The 24702-nt window shown below is 44.6% G+C and overlaps 1 protein-coding gene across 1 annotated transcript in view; it reads right to left on the bottom strand.

Annotated features, from left to right (window-relative positions):
* arhgap5 (Rho GTPase activating protein 5) overlaps positions 1 to 23206 on the bottom strand; it is a 40707-nt gene extending 17501 nt beyond the window's left edge. The window contains exons 1-3 of the mRNA XM_039009772.1: positions 22978 to 23206; positions 17429 to 21333; positions 15366 to 15516 (exon numbers count right to left, since the gene is read on the bottom strand). Coding sequence (XP_038865700.1) covers positions 15366 to 15516; positions 17429 to 21142 — 3865 coding nt within the window. The 5' untranslated portion in view covers positions 21143 to 21333; positions 22978 to 23206. The remainder of the gene's footprint in view (positions 1 to 15365; positions 15517 to 17428; positions 21334 to 22977) is intronic.
* Positions 23207 to 24702: the final 1496 nt, after the last annotated feature.

The following is a 24702-nucleotide window of genomic DNA, read 5'->3' as shown; positions in this document are numbered from 1 at the left end:
GCTGTGCAAAGCTCTTAGAGACTTACCCAGAAAGACACTAATTGCTGTCAAAGGTGATTCTAACATGTATTGACTCAGGGGTGAATACTTATCTAATCAAGAGTTTTTCATTTTTACAAACGTTCACATTTTTCTTCCACTTTGACAGAGTATTTTATGTATATCGTTGACAAAAAAAATGACAATCAATTTTTATCCCACTTTGTAACAACAAAAAATGGAAAAAGTAAAGGGGAGTGAATACTTTCGAGAAGGCACTGTACATAGACACAGGTCTCAGCCATAGAAATAGAATGTAGCCTAATTGTTCTAGTCATTCTATTTCTATGGTCACAGCGCCTGTTAGTTCCACCCCACATCATGGCTTTTCTGACTGTTGCCATGCCATCATTGAAACAACACTCACAGAAGAGTGTGACCCTGGTTTTAAGGAGAAACGGACCTCAAACTGTGGGACTGGCAAGCAAACAGTCCTGTCGAGCTGATATATGCACACGCCTCATGGTTGTAATTTAGACACCAGTTCATCTGTACCAGGATGCAGCTTTAGTTATTGCGTGTTAGTGTGTGTGTATGCCAACGGGTCGAGGCTTTTGACTGGACGTGACCCTTCCTGCTTTATTTAGTCGAATGACTGGGAGGAAGGTTGCAGCCAAAGACAATAAGAACAAAATGAACTCAAATGAGTGAGGGAGGGAAGTGCTACGGGGAAGTGATCCGAATTTAGATGTGTTCTACAAGCCGGATGTTCTATTGTCCTCCTCCCTAAATACTCTAACTCAGCACCACCATCTCCACCAACACTACACTCACTCTGTCTGGGTCTGGAAGTTGGAGCTAGCCTGGACCCAGATCTGTTTGTGCAGTCTTGTCAATGCCAATTCCTATGGAGTTTGCAGGTGCAAGACAGCAGAAATAGATCTGGGACCAGGCTAGTACAGAACATAGGCTCACCCTACAACTACAACTTCAGGAAATACCTGAGGAGACTGATGGCAGCACTGGAATCTTTGCATTTCAAAATCTGATTAAATGGAACCTCCAGCGGTAGATACATTTTTCTGATATCCTTTTGGATGGGTGTGACAGTTAGTTCCTCAGAAGTCATAACCCCGTAGAAACTGTGGAACGATCCACTACAGTGTTCAGTTTAACTGCTGGACAGCTGCCAGGATCGTTTTATTACCATGGCAACAATAAAATCCAATAACTGAATAAAAACCTCTTCCACCTGGCCTCTGGTTGTCCCATGATGACAGTACAAAAAGGTCAGCAGTTAGCTAGTTATCAGATTTAACAGTTAACACTGTTGTTGAACACAAAGATCGAGTTTAGGCTTAGATATGGTAACCTGCAGGCCAGGGATCATCAACTAGATTCAGCCACGTCGCCAATTTTTTTTCTTGAGCGGATGGTCAGGTGGCCAAAACATAATTACAAATAATTTGTAGACTGCAAATTGACCGCAAGAAGCCCTAACATATATGTTTGACTAAAACATTTTAATTCAAACCTTGCTTACATTTGTATATAATCATATATATTATCCATGGGAATACTTTTTGAACAGATTTGCTAAATTAAAATCACTTGGAGCTGATGCTAGTTGGGGAACCCTGCTGTAGGCAGTATTTCCCATAGTTTAATTTCCAGGCTAAATAACATTGAGGACCTCTGGCATCAAAATTGTCAATTGAAACCAAATAGAAGCCAAACTCTTCTAGGCAACAATGGCATGAGAAATATGCCGTGTTAAACCAGTCAGGTGGCAGAGCTGAGAGAGTTGAGAACTTCACCATCATTGCCCATCTTCACAATCCTCCTGACCTAATGCTATCCTACATCAGTATCTACAGTAGGCCATAGATTCCCATCCATATTCCACAAAAATAACAAAATAAACAGTGTTTTATTAAACCCATTGATCATGACAAGGACTCAACTAATTCAGTCAGAGAAATAAAAGAAGGAAGCTAATATCGCCAAAATGAACTTGACTGTTGTGGTGGTGAAATGTTCTGGTCGTTTGTAACTAGTACCTACTCTGTCTGAACTGGAGTCTAGGGCGCTATTCCATCTTCAGTGGAGGGAGGCTGAGGCTCAGGCCAGTGCTTGCTTACTTCCCAAATGGCACCCTATTCCTTACATAGTGCTAGGCTTTTGACAACAGCACAGAGTAGTGCACTATGTAGGGAATAGGGTGTCATTTGGGATGCAGGGGTAACAGTAACTAACTACATTGTATTAAGAGACCAGAGCATCCTAGCCAACTCATACATTTCCAGCCTAGTGTATTAATAATTGTCCTTCCTTGCAGCCCTCTGTGCCCATAAATCACCAGCCCCATGCAATGCAGGAGGAAAGGAGATGGGACGGGTGAACTAGTCTGTATCCCAAATAGCCCACCCTATAGGCCGAGGTCAAAAGTAGTGCACTAGAAGGGTCTCCCGAGTGGCGCAGCGGTCTAAGGCACTGCATTGCAGTGCTAGAGGCGTCACTATAGACCCCGGTTCGATCCCAGGCTGTTTTAACCCGGGCGCAACCGGGAGACCTATGAGGCGGCGCACAATTGGCTCAGCGTCGGCCAGGTTAGCGGAGGGTTTGGCCGGCCGGGATGTCCTTGTCCCATCGCGCTCTAGCGACTCCTTGTGACAGGCCGGGCGCATGCACGCTGACTCCGGTCGCCAGCTGTACAGTGTTTTCTCCGACACATTGGTGCGGCTGGCTTCCGGGTTAAGTGAGCAGTGTGTCAAGAAGCATTGTGGCTTGGCAGGGTCATGTTTCAGAAGACGCATTGCGTCGACCTCCACCTCTCCTGAGTCCATACGGGAGTTGCAGCGATGGGACAAGACCGTAACTAACAATTGGATATCACGAAATTGGGGAGAAAAAGGGGTAAAAAAATGAAAAAATGTAATAAAGAAAAGGAAATAGGTAGGCATTTGGGAGAAATACATAATACAGTAGGATACCATCGCTAACCATACTGAACAAAAATATAAAAATATGAAAAGTGTACCATGAGCTGAAATAAAAGATTCCAGAAATGTTTCATATGCACAAAAAGCTAATTTCCTCTAAAATGTTGTGCGCAACTTTGTTTACATCCCTGTTAGTGAGCATTTCTTCATTGCCAAAATAATCCATCCACCTGACAGGTGTGGCATATCAACAAGCTGATTAATACACAGGTGCACCTTGTGTTGGGGACAATAAAAGGCCACTCTAAAATTGTCTGTAATAAAGCCCTTTTGTGGGGGGAAACGAATTCTGATTGGCTGGGCCTGGCTTCCAAGTGACTGATTTCCTTCTATGAACTTTAAGCCAGCAGGCCAGGGTTTAAACAATTATACTGTAAACGTTGATGACAAGCTTAGGTAGATACTCTAGACAAGACACATAACTGCTCCTCTCTTCTCTGGGGCTGAGTGAGCACACTGACCCAGGGTTCATCCCAAATGGCACCCTATTCCCTATATAGTGCACTACCTTCATGCAGAGGCATTTGGGCCAGGAGTAAAAGAGTGAAGGATGAGCTCATAGACATCAAGCCCAGTTGGCAGAGCGGAGTCTGTCTGTGTATCGGTCTGTCTGTGGACATAAGGTGCCATCAAGAATGTGTACACCTAGAGCAGACAGTAAGAAGCAGCTCCCCTGGTACTCGAGAAGACTTAGCAGAATGAGGGATGGAGGGAGGAGAGGAGGCACGGCAACTGAGGCCTAACACTGCTACTACACTGACTAGAGGACAGTCATTAACATGAACTCCTTCTCACTCATCCCTCTCTACCTCCCTCCTCTCTCGATCCTCCTCTTCCAGTGCTGACTGGATTGTAGCCAGGCTGACTGTATTAACTGCCACACAGCATACCTGGGCAGAACCGGGCTAATTATGAGAGGAAGGAACAGAAACATAGGTATTGGAATCCATAATGACAAGTTTGACAAGCTGATCATGTTACCTAGGGTCACAAGAACACCTCGCGGAGAGAACATTCATTAAGTGTGTCGTTGGCGCATGTGTCGATACAGATAGGATGAAAAAAGGCAGCGATGCTCTCGGATCAGCTTTCTCCATTCAAATCCTACCTTAACATTAGTATTATTCCACAATTCTGACGACCAATCAGCTCCTAGACATACATTTTCCCCTATAGTTGAAGTCAGAAGTTTACATACACCTTAGCCAGATACATTTCAACTCAGTTTTTCACAATTCACGACATTTAATACTAGTAAAAATTCCCTGTCTTAGGTCAGTTGGGATCACCACTTTATTTTAAGAATGTGAAATGTCAGAATAATAGTAGAGAGAATAATTTATTTCATCTTTTATTTCTTTCATCACATTCCCAGTGGGTCAGAAGTTTACATACACTCAATTAGTATTTGGTAGCATTGCCTTTAAATTGTTTAACTTGGGTCAAACGTTTCGGGTAGCCTTCCACAAGCTTCCCACAATAAGTTGGGTGAATTTTGGCCCATTCATCCTGACAGAGCTGGTGTAACTGAGTCAGGTTTGTAGGCCTCCTTGCTTGCACATGCTTTTTAAGTTCCGCCCACATTTTCTATAGGATTGAGGTCAGGGCTTTGTGATGGCAACTCCAATACCTTGACTTTGTTGTCCTTAAGCCATTTTGCCACAACTTTGGAAGTATGCTTGGGGTCATTGTCCATTTGGAACACCCATTTGCGACCAAGCTTTAACTTCCTGACTGATGTCTTGAGATGTTTCTTCAATATATCCACATAATCCTACCTCATGATGCCATCTATTTTGTGAAGTGCACCAGTCCCTCCTGCAGCAAAGCACCCCCAGAACATGATGCTGCCACCCCCGTGCTTCACGGTTGGGATGGTGTTCTTCGGGCTTGCAAGCCTCCCCTTTTTTCCTCCAAACATAACGATGGTCATTATGGCCAAACAGTTCTATTTTTGTTTCATCAGACCAGAGGACATTTCTCAAAAAAGTACGATCTTTGTCCCCATGTGCAGTTGCAAACCGTAGTCTGGCTTTTTTATGGCGGTTTTGGAGCAGTGGCTTCTTCATTGCTGAGCGGCCTTTCAGGTAATGTCGATATCGGACTCGTTTTACTGTGGATATAGATACTTTTGTACCCGTTTCCTCCAGCATCTGTAGTGCCATGCGGTCGGAGGCCAAGCAGCTGCCATACCAGGCAGTGATGCGACCCGTTAGGATGCTCTAAATGGTGCAGCTGTAGAACCTTTTGAGGATCTGAGGACCCATGCCAAATCTTTTCAGTCTCCTGAGGGGGAATAGGTTTTGTCGTGCCCTCTTCTCGACTGTCTTAGTGTGCTTGGACCATGTTAGTTTGCTGGTGATGTGGACACCAAGGAACTTGAAGCTCTCAACCTGCTATATATAAGGTCCCACAGTTGACAGTGCATGTCAGAACAAAAACCAAGCCAAGAGGTCAAAGGAATTGTCCATAGAGCTCCGACACAGAATTGTGTCGAGATACTAACATTGAAGGTCCCCGAGAACACAGTGGCCTCCATCATTCTTAAGTGGAAGAAGTTTGGAACCACCAAGACTCTTTCTAGAGCTGGTCGCCCGGCCAAACTAAGCAATCGGGGTAGAAGGGCCTTGGTCAGGGAGGTGACCAAGAACCTGATGGTCACTCTGACAAAGCTCCAGAGTTCCTCTGTGGAGATGGGAGAACCTTCCAGAAGGACAACCATCTCTGCAGCACGCCACCAATCAGGCCTTTATGGTAGAGTGACCAGACGGAAGCCACTCCTTAGTAAAAGGCACATGACAGCCCGTTTGGAGTTTGCCAAAAGCATCTAAAGGACTCTCAGACCATGACAAACAAGATTCTCTGGTCTGATGAAACCAAGATTGAACTCTTTGGCCTGAACGCCAAGCGTCACGTTTGGAGCAAACCTGGCACCATCCCTACAGTGAAGCATGGTGGTGGAAGCATCATGCTGTGGGGATGTTTTTCAGTGGCAGGGACTGGGAGACTAGTCAGGATCGAGGGAAAGATGAACGGAGCAAAGTACAGAGAGATCCTTGATGAAAACCTGCTCCAGAGCACTCAGGACTTTAGATTGGGGCAAAGGTTCACCTTCCAACAGGACAACGACCCTAAGCACACAGCCAAGACAACGCAAGAGTGCCTTCGGGACAAGTTTCTGAATCTCCTTGAGTGGCCCAGCCAGAGTACGGACATGAACCTGATCAAACATCTCTGGAGAGACATGAAAATAGCTGTGCAGCGAAGCTCCACATCCAACCTGACAAAGCTTGAGAGGGTCTGCAGAGAATGGAAGAAACTCCCCAAATACAGGTGTGCCAAACTTGTAGCGTCATATCCAAGAACACCCGAGACTGTATCGCTTTCAAAGGTGCTAAAACAAAGTACTGAGTAAAGGGTCTGAATACTTATGTATAATGTGATATTTCAGTGTTTTTCTTATAAATTAGCAAAAATGTCTGAAACTGTTTTTGCTTTATCATTATGGGGTAATGTGTGTAGATTAGGGCTAGAGCCATTCCCCCCAGAAATGTCCGGAATTGCAGTTGCCTTGGTGGAAGCGTGGGTTAACATCTCACAGCAAGAACTGGCAAATCTGGTGCAGTCCATGAGGAGGAGATGCTCTGCAGTACTTAATGCAGCTGGTGGCTACACCAGATACTGACTGTTATTTTTGATTTTGACCCCCCCCCCTTTGTTCAGGGACACATTATTCAATTTCTGTTAGTCACATGTCTGTGGAACTTGTTCAGTTTATGTCTCAGTTGTTGAATCTGGTTATGTTCATACAAATATTTACACATGTTAAGTTTGCTGAAAATAAACACAGTTGACAGTGAGAGGACGTTTCTTTTTTTGCTGAGTTTATAGTTGATATATCTGTGCATGTGACAGTAAATGAGAAAGATGTACATCACTTTCCCTACACCCCCCTGCCCCTTTCCCTTTTGTTTCCTCTCGCTCTCGTTCTCTTCTCTCACCAGGGACAGCAGCAGCAGAGCAAAGCTACATTAGTTGCCTTATTGTAAAAGATTAACAGCTGCGAGGCCCATTAAAAATCCTGGCCTGAATATAATGAGATAAATGTGATGGATTATGCCAGCAACAAAAACAGGCTTGTAATAAGAATTCGGTTTAAAGTTTAACTAATAGGAACACAGTGTATATGATAAGGCCGTGCTGATATTCTACTCTTAAAAATTGACTTTTTCAGGCTTTGACGACATCAGCCAAAGATATTGATGGTGATGACACATTGGAACAGCTAGCTACCTACATTCTTTTAATAAAACTTTTTCAATACTTTTTGTTTTTGCTGGCAGCCTAGAAAATGTTTCTGAAAAGTACCAAGTATATGCTCACACACACACACACACAGGCTAATCACGCTAGGAGTGTTAGAGAGGCTTAACACAATGATCCGCTCATTCAAACACTTCACTCCAGCAGCCCTGAGAAGTATTAATACCTAAGGTGTAGTAGCTACGCTGGTTAACGCTGTCATACTAACGCCGTTGTGATGTGGGGAGGATTACAAGCCAAGCCACTATGCCAGCGCCGATCAACTGCCAGCCTAGAGCCATGAAAACTGTTACATAAACAAGAAGTAATGTCCTATGGTGTGTGTCAGTAGTGCATTACTCAGGGTAATTTGACCCTGGTTACCATACCAACAGTTAAGTGTTGATAAACAGAAAATAGGAACTCTTCTGAGCTCCTTGCTATGGGGTGGGTAGGGCTGGCTGATGGTTGATGGAACCAGTACAGTGTTTAGGGCCTGTTGGCAGAGAGTGTTCTGTTCAGGCTGTGTTGTGTTGTTCTTCCATTGTGAGGCTGATGTGACATGACTGCCAGCAGAAGAGGAAGGGGAGGGCCACCCCTGGTGCCTGTGGTGGGGACTCACTAGGGAGGGTCGGTGGCACTGGCAGGCAGCTCAGAACAGGGTCATGTTGCGTAGTGAGAAAACGTTTGGAATCGGAGTGAAACAGGACGGCACTACCTAAGCTTTTCCAATAAGAATACAGATTTTTGTTTTGCGTTGCAAACACTGTGTTCTACTGAACAAGACCCAGGCCTGCTGTTATACACAGACCCAAAAACACTGGGGCCTCTTAGGGCCAGCACCAGGCAAGATGAGGTGGAGGAGGAAGAGGTGGAGGAGGAGGTGGAAAAGGAAGAAGAGCAAGAGGCGTAGGATGAAGAAGAGTGCTTAATACCACCCAGCCCAGCCTGCTTGCAGCCACAGCTAGAGAAGAACAGGACCTGATGTGTGTCGAGTCGACAGCTCTGTCATATCCAACTCACTCAAGCTCCCTCTGTGACATCTTCTGGCCCCAGACTGAGGGGAGAGAGCGGAGCAGAGCAAGCTGCCAAAGGGAATAACAGGACTTTGTCTTGTTCAACATGGACCGCTAAGCGTTCGCCCCGTCCGTGGAGACCTTGAAAAAGCAGTCTGCCACATCATCACAGAATTCCCCAGTTGCAGCTGGCCTCCAGCAAGGTGCTTGAGTCACAACGGTCAGGGGAGTGGAGCAGGAAGAGTAGAACACAACAGCAGCACAGCAGAGGTCAGACCCTCAGTTCCAGTATTGCTGTAGAAAGAGAAGAGCGTGTCCCAAAGTCCCATGCATAACTGATTGTTGTTTGTGTGAACTGACGAATCATTCAGTCAGTCTGGAGGGACACAGATCCCCATTGTCATGGGGGGGGGGGGGTAAGTGAGTCATAGTTCATCTGACTGGAGGGGAGAGAGCCAGGCAGGTGGTAGTTAGAGGCACATCACAGGGCAGAGCCATGCCCCAGAGGTTGCTAGCTGGAGCACAGGGCCTGCCATGTCATGCCCAACCCCACAAGGCAAAGTCATGCCCCAGTAGTACACAGCACAGGGCCACAGGGCCTGCAATGACGCCCATCCACCCCGAAACTACTGCTGGAGCTGGATTGAAAAGAGGCTTGACTAATACTGTACATCTGATCATGGCCCTACTACTGCACCTCCACCCAGCTCTGAGCTTTCCCCCTGGGCCTGGCTCACTGAGGCCCTGGCTAAAAGCTCCTGCCTGGATTGACCTTAACAAATCACCTGAACAACAGGCTGTGACTGACCTCAGGGCAATATACACACAGACGGAGACGGAGAAAGAAAGAGATGGCAACACTTCAATGCAGTATCACAGCTCACCAGAGATGACACTTCAAAAGAACAAGGGAAAGATGATTAATTATGGCCGCTACTGTTACTGTCGCATTACCACCTTATCCCTCCCTCTCAACTGACACTCAGAAAAAGACTTCAACAAAACAAAGGTAATAAACACATACAAACAAACCTAGATAAGAATAGAAGAGGCCTAATCAAAGTTAGAATACGTCAACAAATCTTTTACTTTTTCCTACTCAATATTGACTGTAGTACAGTGAGTATTCTCGAGAGCGAGATCCGTTTCCTCGTCTTGGTTGACATTGACGGCTAGCGCGAGTAACTCAAACTAGCATGGCTGGCGCCTGACAATCATTGGCCCATTGAGGAGCAGAGTAATCCCTGAGACTGAGGAGAATGATAAACAGGACGCCGCGGCTCAGTCGCCACCCTCCCAATCTTCAGATCCAGGGGCTAAACATGCACACGCACACACACTGCTGGGACAGAGCTGACGGATGCTTTTCCACTCAACATAAAGTCACTTTGAATGCTGAAAAAGCTCATGGTTATTGTAACTGCATCCCCACTGAGTTGGTCTGAGTCCTCTCTCTGCTCCCTCTTGCCTGGTATCTGTAAGTACAGCAGCGGTGGTCCGATTGGAAAACCAACTAATCTGGACACATACTGAGGGTTGAGGGCTTAACATGCAGGCTGATACAGAAGTGTTAACCAGGTCAGTATTGCAAAATATCATTTGGTCTCAGTTACTTGTGTGTCTAACAAATGTATACTGAAGAAAAATATAAACGCAACATGTAAAGTGTTGGTCCCATGTTTCATGAGCTGAAATAAAACATCCCAGAAATGTTCCATACACACAACAATCTTATTCATCTCAAATTTTGCGCACAAATTTCACCTTTGCCAAGATAATCCATCCACCTGACAGGTGTGGCATATCAAGAATCTGATTAAACAGCACGCTCATTACACAGGTGCACCTTGTTCTGGGGATATTAAAATGTCACTAAAATGTGCAGTTTTGTCACAACACAATGCCACAGATGTCTCAAGTCTTGAGGGAGAATGTAATTGGCATGCTGACTGCGGGAATGTCCAACAGAGCTGTTGCCAGAGAATGTCATGTTAATTTCTCTACCAAAAGCTGCCTCCAACGTCGTTTTAGAGAATTTAGCAGTACGTCCACCGGCCTTACAACCGCAGACCACGTGTAACCATGCCAGCCCAGGACCTCCACATCAGGCTTCTTCACCTGCGGGATCATTGGAGACCAGCCACCCGGAGAGCTGATGAAACTGTGGGTTTGCACAACCAAAGAATTTCTGCACAAACTGTCAGAAACCGTCTCAGGGGAGCTAATCTGTGTGCTCGTCATCCTCACCAGGGTCTTGACCTGACTGCAGTTCGGCGTCGTAACCGACTTCAGTAGGCAAATGCTCACCTCCGATGGCCACTGGCACATTGGAGAAGTGTGCACTTCACGGACAAATCAACTGTATAGGACAGATGGCAGAAAGCGTGTATGGTGTTGTGTGGGTGAGCGGTTTCCTGATGTCAACGTTGTGAACAGAGTGGCCCATGGTGGCGGTGGGGTTATGGTATAGGCAGGCATAAACTACAGACAACAAACACAAATGCATTTTATCTAAGGCAATTTGAATGCACAGAGATACCGTGATGAGATTCTGAGGATAATTGTCGTGCCATTCATCCGCCGGCATCACCTCATGTTTCAGGATGACATTGCACTGCCCCACGTCGCAAGGATCTGTCCACAATTTCTGGAAGCTGAAAATGTCCCAGTTCTTCCAGACATGTCACCCATTGAGCATGTTTGTGATACTCTGGATCGACGTGTACAACAGCTTGTTCCAGTTCCCGCCAATATCCAGCAACTTCGCACAGCCATTGAAAAGGAGTGGAAAAACATTCCACAGGCCACAACCAACAGCCTGATCAACTATGCGAAGGAGATGCATGTCGCGCTGCATGAGGCAAATGGTGGTCACACCAGATACTGACTGGTTTTCTGATCCTTGTTTTTAAGGTATCTGTGACCAACAGATGCATATCTGTATTCCCAGTCATGTGAAATTGATAGATTAGAGCCTAATGAATTTATTTAAATTGACTTGTTTCCTTATATGAACTGTAACTCAGTAAAATCTTTGAAAATGTTGAATGTTGCTTTTATATTTTGTTCAGTGTAGCTACGAGTAAATACTGGTTTGCTCATAGAATACCAATGCATTAATCTCCTTTACTTACTGTATAGCCTACATTTTATGTACACAAATGTCACTCAGAGATGACAGTCATCCCTTATTGTGACCCCCCCTCATCCATCTGGTGTGAGTTAACTTGACTGTTGACTTTCTCTGTGATCCAGTGAGACGGCTTTATCTGCCCATGGCTGTTTGTGAACATCACAGGCCTCCATTACCACTAATGGAAAAAGTGCATCAAGGGAGCAGGCTACTCCTTCCTTACTATTGTGAATCCCTGGGGAAACAAATCTCTCTCTCGTACCAGTACTAGTACCAGTCAAAAGTTTGGACACACCTACTCATTCAATGGTTTTTCTTTATTTTTACCATTTCCCACTCTTTGCCTTGATGACAGCTTTGCACACTCTTGGCATTCTCACAACCAGCTTCACTTTGAATGCTTTTCCAACAGTATTGAAGGAGTTCCCACATATGCTGAGTACTTGTTGGCTACTTTTCCTTCACTCTGCGGTCCAACTCATCCCAAACCATCTCAACTGGATTGAGGTCAGCTGATTGTCGTGGCCAGGTCATCTGATGCAGCAATCCATGACTCTTCTTCTTGGTCAAATAGCTCTTACACAGCCAGGAGGTCATTGTCCTGTTGAAAAACAAATGATAGTGGGACTAAGCGCAAACCAGATGGGATGGCGTATCGCTGCAGAACACTGTGGTAGCCATGCTGGTTAAATGTGCCTTGAAGTCTAAATAAATCAGACATTGTCACCAGCAAAGCACCACCACACCTCCTCCTCCACGCTTCCCGGTGGGAACCACACATGCAGAGATCATCCGTTCACCTACTCTGCGTCTCACAAAGACACGGCTGCGTCTCACAAAGATACGGCGGTTGGAACCAAAAATCTCCAATTTGTACTCTGATTTCCACTGGTCTAATCTCCACTGCTTGTGTTTCTTGGCCCAAGCAAGTCTCTTCTTCTCATTGGTGTCCTTTAGTAGTGGTTTCTTTGCAGCAATTTGACCATGAAGGCCTGATTCACACAGTCTCCTCTGAACAGTTGATGTTGAGATGTGTCTGTTACTTGAACTCTGTGCCGCATTTATCTGGGCTGCAATTTCTGAGGCTGGTAACTCTAATGAACTTACACTCTGCAGCAGAGGTAACTCTGGGTCTTCCTTTCCTGTGGCAGTCCTCGTGAGAGCCAGTTTGATGGTTTAGCGCTTGATGGTTTTTGCGACATTTTCCAGATTGACTGACCTTCATGTCTTAAAGTAATGATGGACTGTCGTTTCTCTTTGCTTTATGAGCTGTTCTTGCCATAATATGGACTTGGTCTTTTACCAAATAGGGCTATCTTCTGTATACCACCCCTACCTTGTCACAACACAACTGATTGGCCCAAAAGCATTAAGGAAAGACATTTCACAAATTAACAAGGCACACCTGTTAATTGAAATCCATTCCAGGTGACTACCTCATGAAGCTGGTTGAGGAGAATCCAAGAGTGTGCAAATCTGTCATCAAGGCAAAGGGTGGCTACTCAAATATAAAATATATTTAAATTTGTTTAACACTTTTTTGGTTACTACATGATTCCATATGTGTTATTTCATAGTTTTTATGTCTTCAAAATAGTAAAAAATTAAGAAAAACCCTGGAATGAGTAGGTGCTTCCAAACTTTTGACTGGAACTGTATATATAACCCAAGATTAGCTACTAGTCAGCAAGCCAGTCTGAACATGCTTCTTTATGCATCATGTCATTAATTCTTTCATTTTCTTTCCTCCATTTTGTGATGTGGAGAGATGAGAGGGCCCATAGCAACAGGGGAGAGAAAGGGTGAGAGAGAGAGAGGAGAGATGGCGAGAGAAAATGGGCTGCCATGGGTGTCTGTTAATTGAAGGTGATTGCTCATTTTGTTTCAGCATTCTTCAGGCTCTTGATGAAACCAGCCACTCTCTTCCTGCACTCTGCAGCACTGTGCTGTTGTATGTTATGTTCAGTGATCCGATGTTAGTCTGCCACCTATTATAACTATTTTCTTAGCACAGGACTTCCAGTCCAGTGGAAACCAAGGTCCCCAGAGCTAAATTCAGGCCCTGTCTGAGTCTCATCACAATTGTCATAAGAAACCAACAGAAACCAAACTCTTTTGGCCACAAACTAGGCTACTCGGACCCGTGTGAAATTCACCACCATGTTGGTTTGTTTGAGACCGACTACTAAGCTACTCACTCACTGGGTATTGATTAGTAGGCCTACCAGTCAATGTTTCCATTGAATATGGTGGTCAACTACAAAGCATGGTAAAGGGAAGTAGGGGGGCACGACGCCCCTGAAAGCAATAGCAGGCAGTTTCCAATGACTACTACTTGAATTAATTCAGACTTTTACTCTACTCCACTGACTTCAAAGCAAACAAAAATAATCAGCTTTTTTACCCAGTTTGGGTTAACATATGCTCTGAGATTACGTTCAACCCCCCAAAATTTATGGAAAAGCACTTTCTTATATCTAGGGAAAAAACGAATGCTGCTTGGCGGGTTCACTAAGCTCAGAGAGGATATCGTTTCCAGCTCCAGACACTACTGTGAACTGCAGATTTACAAATCAGATATCATAACCAATACCCTAGAGGGAGATTTCTGCTGCTGCCTTCAAAATATTGCCCTCTCTCGCATCTCTCGCTTAGACAATAATGGCCAATGAGATTTCCAAATGCATCAACATCAAATTCCATTTAATCATTCACCATGCCCAGTCGCTCGCCCTCCCCTCTTATGCCCCCCTTGAAACGCAATTTATTACTGAGGAAAAAGGACAAGTTTAAAGAAAACCGCGATTGAGTGTGTAAGCAGTTAGCAGAGTCTTCTTTCCCCAGTCATTGCTTGTAGCTGGTGACTGATACACGTTGCAGAAATTAAGGCGGGTCAAGACCTTTGTTTCATTGCAAAGGGAAACAATATTGCTACAATGCTACGTTTGACTACTAAAGGATTATGAACAAATGTAGCTGGGCATCTCAGTGAATAAGCTTGTTTAAAACCCATGGGCCAAATTAATGAATCACTAGACTAACCCCTAACATTATATGAGATCCAACAATTAAAAGGATCAAGTGAGCTAAGTAAGCGCTTCAGAAGATCTTAAGCAAGGTTAAGTCAATACAAACAGGAGGGGACCCTTACAAGGAACTACACCATAGCTCTAATAAATCCATCCTCTCTTCTTCCTGGAATTCAGTGGTTTGTAATGCAATAACGGCAGTCTTTCCCCTAGGATTTTTTTAAGCAGCGGTGGGTTGATGGCTTTGGTCTTCCTGGGGCATACATTTATACATCTATTAATAGGGTTGGCTACACTTCCAGGATTACAAGCTAGCTACACCCGCAATAACATCTGCTAAAATATGTGTATGGGACCAATACAATTTGATTTGATTTAGCTAGCTAGTTACCTTGGCGGTTTCTCGGAGGATCGGATGTTGTAACTTGTCACTGATCTTAAAAGCACGTCTCAGCAGAATTTAAAAAATCTCTCTATATATGTATATATTTGTTTTTTTGTCTATTTTTTTCAGTGGCGACTGATTTAACAGTGGCGGTGTGCCGCTGCTAAATAAATATAGGGGAAACACTGAACAATAACCAAAACCCCAATGATGGTCTGTCATAAAGGTCATGCCAGTCTGTTGGGGGAGAGGACTTATCGTATTATCATAGAACTGAACTCCCAAGAACTGTCAGCTAGTAGTGAAAAGGCAGCAGGAATAAATCCCACATTTTGTTAGCAGCGGTCACAAAAAGCTCAAGTGAATTCCAACCAAATAGCAAAACATACAGTACTTGGGGTTGCCTATGATCAAGAGAGAAATGGCCCACACTCACAACTACAGCGTCATGCTCACACACTCAAATAGTAACAACAACCCAAAACAGAGATGAGGGAGAACTGATAAAAAGTAACCTACCAGTGCGTTCAATGTAGTCCACACACTTCTCAATGAACAAGGGGATTGGCCGGTCCGGGGTGACCAGGTTCTGCAGGGGAACACCAAAGTAGTTGCTGTCCCAGTTCCTCCGTGTGGGTGGGTACAAAGGCTTTGGGGGCTTGGATTTTGGCTGTGAATAACACAAAAACACAAAGTGAAAGAAAACATTACAGCATTGTTTTCAAGAGAGAGAAAAAAGTAAATCCTTTGAATTTCAATTCTTCAAGAGTTGTCATCCTCCACAAGTGTAAAACACCTTGCAAGAAATAATATTTTGTTCTTTGTTTAATGTTCTGTTGCCTGATTATCAAAGGAAGCAAAATGTTCAAACAATGAGAGTATTCTTCATGGCAGTAGTGCTACTGTACTGTCACCGATTCATGATTGTAATACACTGCTCAAAAAAATAAAGGGAACACTTAAACAACACAATGTAACTCCAAGTCAATCACACTTCTGTGAAATCAAACTGTCCACTTAGGAAGCAACACTGATTGACAATAAATTTCACATGCTGTTGTGCAAATGGAATAGACAAAAGGTGGAAATTATAGGCAATTAGCAAGACACCCCCAATGCACATTTGTGGCCTGCTGGAGGTCATTTGCAGGGCTCTGGCAGTGCACCTCCTTGCACAAAGGCGGAGGTAGCGGTCCTGCTGCTGGGTTGTTGCCCTCCTACGGCCTCCTCCACGTCTCCTGATGTACTGGCCTGTCTCCTGGTAGCGCCTCCATGCTCTGGACACTACGCTGACAGACACAGCAAACCTTTTTGCCACAGCTCGCATTGATGTGCCATCCTGGATGAACTGCACTACCTGAGCCACTTGTGTGGGTTGTAGACTCCGTCTCATGCTACCACCAGAGTGAAAGCACCGCCAGCATTCAAAAGTGACCAAAACATCAGCCAGGAAGCATAGGAACTGAGAAGTGGTCTGTGGTCACCACCTGCAGAACCATTCCTTTATTGGGGGTGTCTTGCTAATTGCCTATAATTTCCACCTTTTGTCTATTCCATTTGCACAACAGCATGTGAAATTTATTGTCAATCAGTGTTGCTTCCTAAGTGGACAGTTTGATTTCACAGAAGTGTGATTGACTTGGAGTTACATTGTGTTGTTTAAGTGTTCCCTTTATTTTTTTGAGCAGTGTATATGAAGTTTGGCTTTTAGCCAAAACATTTTTGTATGATAGATTGCCCTGTTATATGCAGACAAAATAATTTACAAAATGAAGAATGAAGCAAGCTCTTTGAAACGTAATTGTGATGGTTTACCTACTGTATTTCTGTGAAAATATAAAGTTTGGGAGAATATAGTCTAACAGGCCAATCTCTCCCTTATGTCCCAAATGTCACCCTATTCCCTATATATTGCACAACTTTTGGCCAGAGTCCATAGGGCTCTGGTCAAAGTAGTGCACTAAATTGGGAATAGGGTGCCATTTTGAACATAATCGCTGTCCACTGATTCATGCCTCAGTACACTTCCTCCAAGCCCTGGGAACCCTGCCTGCCTCCAAATGCCTTTAACACCTGGCCAACTGTAGCCAGACCAGACTACAATACAGTGGGATGCCCAGATATTCTTCAACTGCATACATCTCCTCTCACTCCTCAACTATGACAACAGAAGGGGCTATCCGCAATATGGCAGTCATATTTAACCGTGATTATCTTGTCACTGCTTGTGTTGTAGCTTGTCTTAACTGCTGAGGAATGGGAGTGCATGTTTGGCCAGGAATATGTGATGTTGCAATATTGAACAGAAATTGCAAGTCACGTTTGCTCTCAGTGTGATAGATAAAACATCGACTTGCTTCACTGCATGAGTGCAGACGATTCTGAATCTCTTTCATAGTAATCATGTGTAGTGCTTGAGATCACTGGACTGTATGACCAGCTGTTAGACAATGTACAATTACATATAACATGTACAATAGCTTTGATTTCTCTTTACAGTAAGTATTAGGCCTATCTAAAACAACATAAAAAAAATGATATAAGAAACGATTACACAGAACATGAAGAATCAGAACACTTACCTTTTTAGGTTCCTTTGTCTTTGGCGTTTTCTTTTTTTTCTTCTTCATGTCATCCTGCTCTGGATCGGAGGTGATGGCAGGGTTGTCTATCCCTCCCTTCCAGGGGTCAGCAGGGGAGAGCAGGGGGTCCTCCTCACTGCCCCGATGGGCCCTGCCCTTCTTCTTCTTCTGCATGGCCGGCCCAGACTCATCGTCGCTGACGTCGGAGTGGACACGTCTGTGGTACATCTTGGTTTTGCTGAAGAGTATTTTTGAGCGGTGCTTATACTTGGAGGGCCTCCTGCTGGCCTGTGCCTTGCGGTCGAAGCCGTTCTCCTCATCCCCGTGCAAGACGTGAAGCCCTCCAAACGAGTTGCGCATTTTGACAATCCTGCTCTGGGTGTCCTCCGGGACAGCGTAGATGTCGTCGCTGAAGCCTTTTGATTTCAGGAGAGTGTCTATGGGGTCTGCGTAATTGTCGGACGCCTCAACGTCTTCACCGTGGGCCATGGGGCCGCGTTGTCGTCTGTTGCTCCTCATCCCAGCCTCGATGGTCTTCAGGAGATTGGGGTCCAGCTTCTTGACGTTGGACTTGGGTAGTATAGGCTTGGGCCTAACTGGGGGAGGCACTCTGTGGTTGCGCTCGTGGTCACTTAGAGGTGTGCTATGGACAGGGTACTCGTTTCCCTCCAGATCGATCCTGTACTTAGCACGTTCGCTAGGCGTTGGAAGAAGCTGCACGTCATCCCCGATGGGGCTGTAAGGTGGAGGAGCCTCGGTGTCATCCTCTGAGTCAGGGTAGTAATTGTAAGCAGGGGAATGACTGTGGGGAGACTGGGGGAAGACATCTTCGCTCGCACCCATGCAGTCTCGAGAGCTGTCGTACATGAAGGCGCTCTCGATACTGCTCTTCTTCTCTAGCACCTCGTTGAAGAACGGTGTGAAGACTTCCGTCTGCCGATGGTACTGAGACAGAGAGTATAGAGCTGTGAATTTGGCGGTTATCTCCGTAGCGATGTGCTCCCCTTCAGTCATGAGCTCTTTGATTTCGTCGTTCTCAAAGAAGTCGGCTTGACTGTCTGTGATGGCCACCATTTGAACAGGGATGACGTCTTGGACCTCTGCCAGGAAAGCTCTGAGCATCGCCATGGAGGACTTGCGTTTAGCCGAGTAGACCAGGATGTATCCATGGACAAGCTCGTCCTTCCTGATTCCGATGGAGGAGTGGTAGGAGAGGACTGTGACCTGTATTCTTCTGCGACTGTCGCCGATGATTTTGTTGAGGATCAGAGTGTTACTTTGGCCAGGTTGCCCTGCGCTGCAGGAATGTGAATCCAGGAAAGGTGAAAGGATGAGGTCCACGCTGAATGGATCCCCACACACGGCACACATAACGATCCTCAAGTCGGTCTCTGACATGTCTTTGATGGAAGGCAGAGGGCTCATCACATCAAAGTTGTGCTTTAGTCCTTCTAATACTCCTCTGAGAGCCTGTTTAATTTGTAACTCATTAAACTTCCGCGGAAAAGTATCAGAGGGTATGTCTACAAAGGTGCACTGTAGCTTATTTGCAAGCTGTTGGCCCTGATGCCTCAAGATAGGCATATTTTTGCAAACACTGTCTCTCTGGTTTGCTAGGATTAGAATGAATGGCAATGGCTGAGCGTATCTCTCCCTCCTGTTCTGTGCAATCTCTCCCCTGATTCGCCCTATGCAGTCGCCAATACAATTTAGCGACTCTATGGAGCTGAAGACACAGAAGATTCCATGAGGTTTGAAGGTCGACGCCCATGTATGGCTAAAGAGCAACGTTGAGTTGACATCAACAGGCAGAAGCTCCAGTTCATAGATTTTCCCATCCAGGGTGTACTCATCATCAGTGGACTGAGCTCGGATTTCATTTGCGAGTTCTTGTGCGAGACCCTCCCTTCCCAAGAGACACAGATTAACTTTATCAATGTTGGCACTGTTATAGTAGAGATTAGAGCGACTGTGGTCCAGCTGAACTAGCCTGTTAGCCAGTACCTGCTCGACATTCATGTCAACGCAGCTCTGTCCACTCAGACACGTCTCCTTTGTGGGGTGGTAGACGAACCCGATGTGCTTGAGGAGAAGCGACTCCCTGTCCGGGGCCAGTTTCTGCAGGGCTCTGTATCTGGGCTCCTCGTTGAGCACAGTGTGGATCTCGCTCATTTTGTCACAGCTTGGGGTGGCGTTTAAATCAAGGTCATAAAACAGCTCGGCGTGTTCAAAAAGCATTTCCTGAAATTCCTCTTTGGCCCTTTCAACTATTTCCTGCTGATGCTGGCTGTAAACATCCCTGCGATCAGATTCACTGATATACTTGTAGGCCTCGTCCTCCATGACAAAACACATGACCTCTTCCCAGGGTTGTCCAGGGCTGATGAAATGGACTCGATCCAACGTCTTCTTGAATCTATCCTTCATTTCTAACCGTCTTTTCTCTGAGAACAGATGTTGGACATGGTTCTGATAAATCTTTTCCCCTTCCGACGTTTTGAGGAGATCAAAGGGCACTCTTCTGTCATTGACTTTGTCAATTTGGTCCGTCTCATCCCACGGGGTGTGCTCCAGCAACACAAACCAGAATTGAAACTCGGCCCTGCTCTTCAAGATGCTTTGAGCCTCTGACCAGCTCAGGTTCTCAAGTTCTTCCAAGTTGTTGAGCAAGTTATTGAGAATTTTTGGCAGGCTCAAGAAGTATTCTTCCCTCCTTTTCCTGATATGTTCCTGCTTCAGCTGTTCTATGTGCTTGTTGAGGGTGTTTCTAGCTTTTCGGGTGCCTTCCAGGTTGATGTATTCCTCATAGTCAGGGTGGTTTTTCAACGTGTTACTCACCATTTTCCAACTTGTGTGATAATCTCTGACGGTTTGTACAATCCGCTTTTCAAACTTGTCGGACACTGTGGCTACTAACTGTCTATGAACTTTGTAGGCCTCCAAATAAGGAATGGTTTTGGGTTTGCCTCGTGTTTTGTCCATCTGCTGGGTTAACGCATTAAAACACAGGTCTACATTGATGCTAGATCGAGCCGACGTTTCTACCACCAGGAGGTTCTTTTTGCTTGCAGCGAATGCCTGAAGGTCCCTTAGATACTGCTCCACGCACTCGTCACATTTCGTTGCAGCAATGACGATGGGCTTTTTCGATTTGACCATTTGAGAATAAAGGCTGTTGACAAATTTCATCTGATCTTCAAATTTCCTATTGCAGCCTTTGCTCACGTCTATACACAATATAAAACCGTCAACATTCAGTTTCCCATCGGCCATTTGCTTCTGATCAAAATCCTGCTCCAGGCCAAGCTGGTCGGTGCAAATGTACATCAGCTTTTCAGCAGACTGTATCTTGGAGGCTGCAGCCCTTTTAGTATAGGGCTGCAGGTTTGTGCTGCGATGGGGCAAGAAAGTCTGATCATCAATGAACTCTGTTTGTTCAATGATTTGAATTTTGCACTCGAGCCCGTCATCACTTCGGTGTGGCACTTCACCCCAGTAGAGGAAATGATCATTGTTCACCACGCGACCTCCAAAGTCAATTGTGCTCAACACAGAAGTGTGCTCAGTGTAGTAGCTGTCCGCGTTGGAGCGCACATATCTGTTGCATAGGCAGGACTTGCCCACGCCACAGTTGCCCTTCTCCTTCTCTGTCCCTGAGAGGCCAACAACACTGACAGCATATGTTAGGGGGCGTGCCTCCTTGTTCTTGGCCATTATATTCCCCCTGTCATTGCTTTGTCACTTTCAGGAAAGGTTTCTACCAGCACAGCTACCATTCCACTCCCATTGGTTAGATAGGGTAGTGTTGCACAATCATGGCTTCTTCCCTTTAGTGGTGAATCCCTCTTTCCTCCTAGATCCTCGTACTGCGATAGGGAAGCTGGTTCTCCCCTATTATCACCTCCCTGAAAAACAAAGTGTATTATTGAAAAACACACATAGGAACCCCAAAAACCTGATTTCATAGGCCTAATATGGTTTGCATACGAAATGGCACCCTATTCCCTATAGTGCGCAACTTTTGCACTATGAAGGGAATAGGGTGCATTTGGTGTTTTTGCAGTGAGTCATTGTCATGGTGCAAACGGTCCACAGGCCTAATGATCAAATCTGAACAGCAACAGTATGCTATTTCCTCTCTAGAGACTGTGTCACATAAGCCAAACCTACAGAAATGACTCTGTTAGTAGCAAATACCATTTTTGATAAAACCTGTACTGTCTGTCAGAGTTAAACAACAAATAAACCCCATGTTCAGTGTCAGTGACTCTTTTCATAGTGTATTTTTTCCCCACAGAATATTGGTAACTCCACAAAAAACGTATTTCTTCCACTTTGAGTTGAATGACCAGTGACCCACAAATAACTTAGAAATAAACTGAAATAAACTACTATTCATCATCATTCAATATGGATTACGTGTCAGTTTACTCCAAGCAATACTATTGTTGCAGGTTACTGTTGCACCTGCCATCTATTGAATATTTTGACAACAATACTGGCTATTATTTGTTCCACTGTGTACGGTCGTAAGAATCATGCAACACACCCCATCATGACATGTTACATAGCAAACAGACTAGTAAATCAGTCAAATTGACGTCCGACACAATAATATAGCTACAACGGTCCCACGCTTTTATTAGACAGGAATGTAGCTATTATGACATAGCTATTGCAGTTCTAGTTATTAGCGAGATATGTGAATATCAGTATCCAAGTGAGAAGGTAGCCAATAGCAAACCATCGCCACCTTCACTCTGTCGTTGACTTCCTTTCATTATGAGTTGTAGCTAGTACCTGGCTACATTTCATTCAAGGTCTGCTAACTACGTTCTGAACTGTGAGCCCTACTCAACCCCCGTCATTGATGATAATGACATACAACCAAGAATTTCATCGCCGGAGAGGCACACGTTAAACTCACTAGAAGCAATCCACTACCAGGAGATGTAGAGGTTATTTAAAAGTAGAACGCTGTTCTAGACAATTTGCGAGTAACCAACACATGAACGATCATCTTGCAACAATCATAGATAGGTTCATTAGCTTGACAGTAACGTTAGCTTGCAAGTTAATAATTGACCTAGCTGACGTGCTTAATCTGCGCAATATTGGTACAATTAAAATAACCCATGCAATAAAAGGCTCCGTCTGACTATGCCATTGTATTCAGAAACTATGACTATGACAATGACAACCCATCAATGATATTTGCATGAAAGAATGACTAGCCAGCTCGCGGGCCTTGCCCCGAAACCACGCAAAAAAAATGCTCGCTTCCAGTCCTCTCTGACTGAGGTTAGCCTGCTAACGTTAGCTAGCAAGCTGTAGCTAACGCTGGCTAGCTAGCTAGCAAGATAGTGTTAGTCGAACAATACATTTCACTGAGCGCAAAATATAAACTACAAGGACCTTGCCGGAATATTTCGTTACCTCCCTTGATCGTGAATATAACCATTTGGAATTTACTTGACACAGATAATGCTATCCAGAGTGTAGCTAATGAAGAAACTCGATGCAGTCCATTCCAAATTACATTCCCCTACCTAACATGGTCGCTCCCAGCTCCCGAGACCACGAAAAAAAGATAGCATTCCAAGTGTATTATTTTACTCCAGCAAATTCGATTTCTCAACGGCTCGTGTCCTTTAAATCACAGGGAGCGTTCGGTGTATACTCTTTCTATTCAAAATGTGATTGTTTTCATATATTTAGTGTTATTGGTGTTAGCTGCGTGTAATCCGAGACATTGCTCCCTCCCCTCTCATCCCAGTCAGTAATGGCGACTGATACATAATGCTCTCACCATCGCTCTCAGTAACTTTTCCATTAGTGCTCAAAGCGGGGGCGCGACGCTCGTGCATGGTTGCTATGTAATTGTGTAAATGAAGAATTTCAATGTATTAACTAATGTCTGAATGTTTGGTGTGCCTATTTGTGTGATACTGATAACATACCGAGGACTGGGGATCATCACCAGGAGATGGCACATTGTCAACAAGAATAAACATATTCATTCATTGAGACTGTAGCATTTATACGGTATATTTTTCAATGGTGCATCAGCCTGGCCTGTCTGATTTTCTTACTTGAAAATACAGTAGACTTTTTAAGGCTACGGACACATATTGGCGGTTATGTTGTAACGTGGAGCCAAACCATGTTATTACATGGTTATAACATGTTCATTATTGGGATATGTACACACGAAATAGTCAATCTGAAGAATTTCATTAACATTCCATGTGAATTACAATAATATTCCATGAGGGTTTTATATGACAGACATTTTCTTTCAAGGATAGTGCGCAGCTCTCTGGAGCAATGCAATGCGAGGTTTTTAATACTAGATAGTATGCTGCTCACCCTAAGGCCTTTACTTTCAATGCTCCGCTAGTGGATTTTAAGCAGATTTGCCAAACCTTGTTTGCTAAGCTCTTGCTTTTATCTTGACTTAGAGGGGAGGGGGAATCCACTACAGCTTGTCTCTCACTCACCAATAGCCTATATTTCTATACACTGTTCTATACACATTAGTGTCATTGCTACTTGTGTGTCTGCGGTTGATGATTCTTTTGTCATCGAAGTGGAAATTCATTGTAGAATTCATTTCAAACTGATGTATTTGGTTCTTTCCAGAAGGATTGACGGCTAGTAGATAGAACATCCATATGCAATCATGGTATGTGATGGTCAACTTGCGTGTTGTAATGTACATGTAAAACGCTAAAATGTGCTAGGAAGTTTATGAGAGGACTGATCATCGTATCAAAGAAAATGTGATACTCACAACTGACACAAAGTTATCAACCCTTTAAGACAAGCCTTTTCTACATTGAGTTGGAAATCCAAACATTGCTGTGCTGTTTTGTTGTCAGTCATAATGCAATATCTCTAACAGTGAAGCTAGGAGTCCAAGCTCCATTGTCTGGGTCTGTTTTGGGTGTGGGCTCAGGCTCAGCTGTCCCTCTGCAATTGTAGTGACACAAAACACCAGGGACGAGCAGGAAGGCTGAGGAAGCTTTGTCCAATTGTTTATGTCGCTTCAGTGTTCATATTTTCATGTTATCCTTCAAACTACACTGAAACAGAGCGTAAATATTCTAGGGAAGGTGCGCATTCTCTTCCAACCAACGCTGAATGTCGGAGAACAAGTGGGAGTTGTTTCACACAGGATCCTAGTGTTCTGGATTGGCACCTTTCCATCTGTCAATATGAAGAACAAGGCATTGGAATCAGTGCCTGTTCATTACAAACTTAAAACACTCAGA

The sequence above is a fragment of the Salvelinus namaycush genome, chromosome 15, assembly GCF_016432855.1.
Source record: "Salvelinus namaycush isolate Seneca chromosome 15, SaNama_1.0, whole genome shotgun sequence".
Classification (NCBI taxonomy): Eukaryota; Metazoa; Chordata; class Actinopteri; order Salmoniformes; family Salmonidae; genus Salvelinus; species Salvelinus namaycush.
Note: the sequence above shows the minus strand (reverse complement) of the source record. Positions and strands in the feature narration are given on the sequence as shown.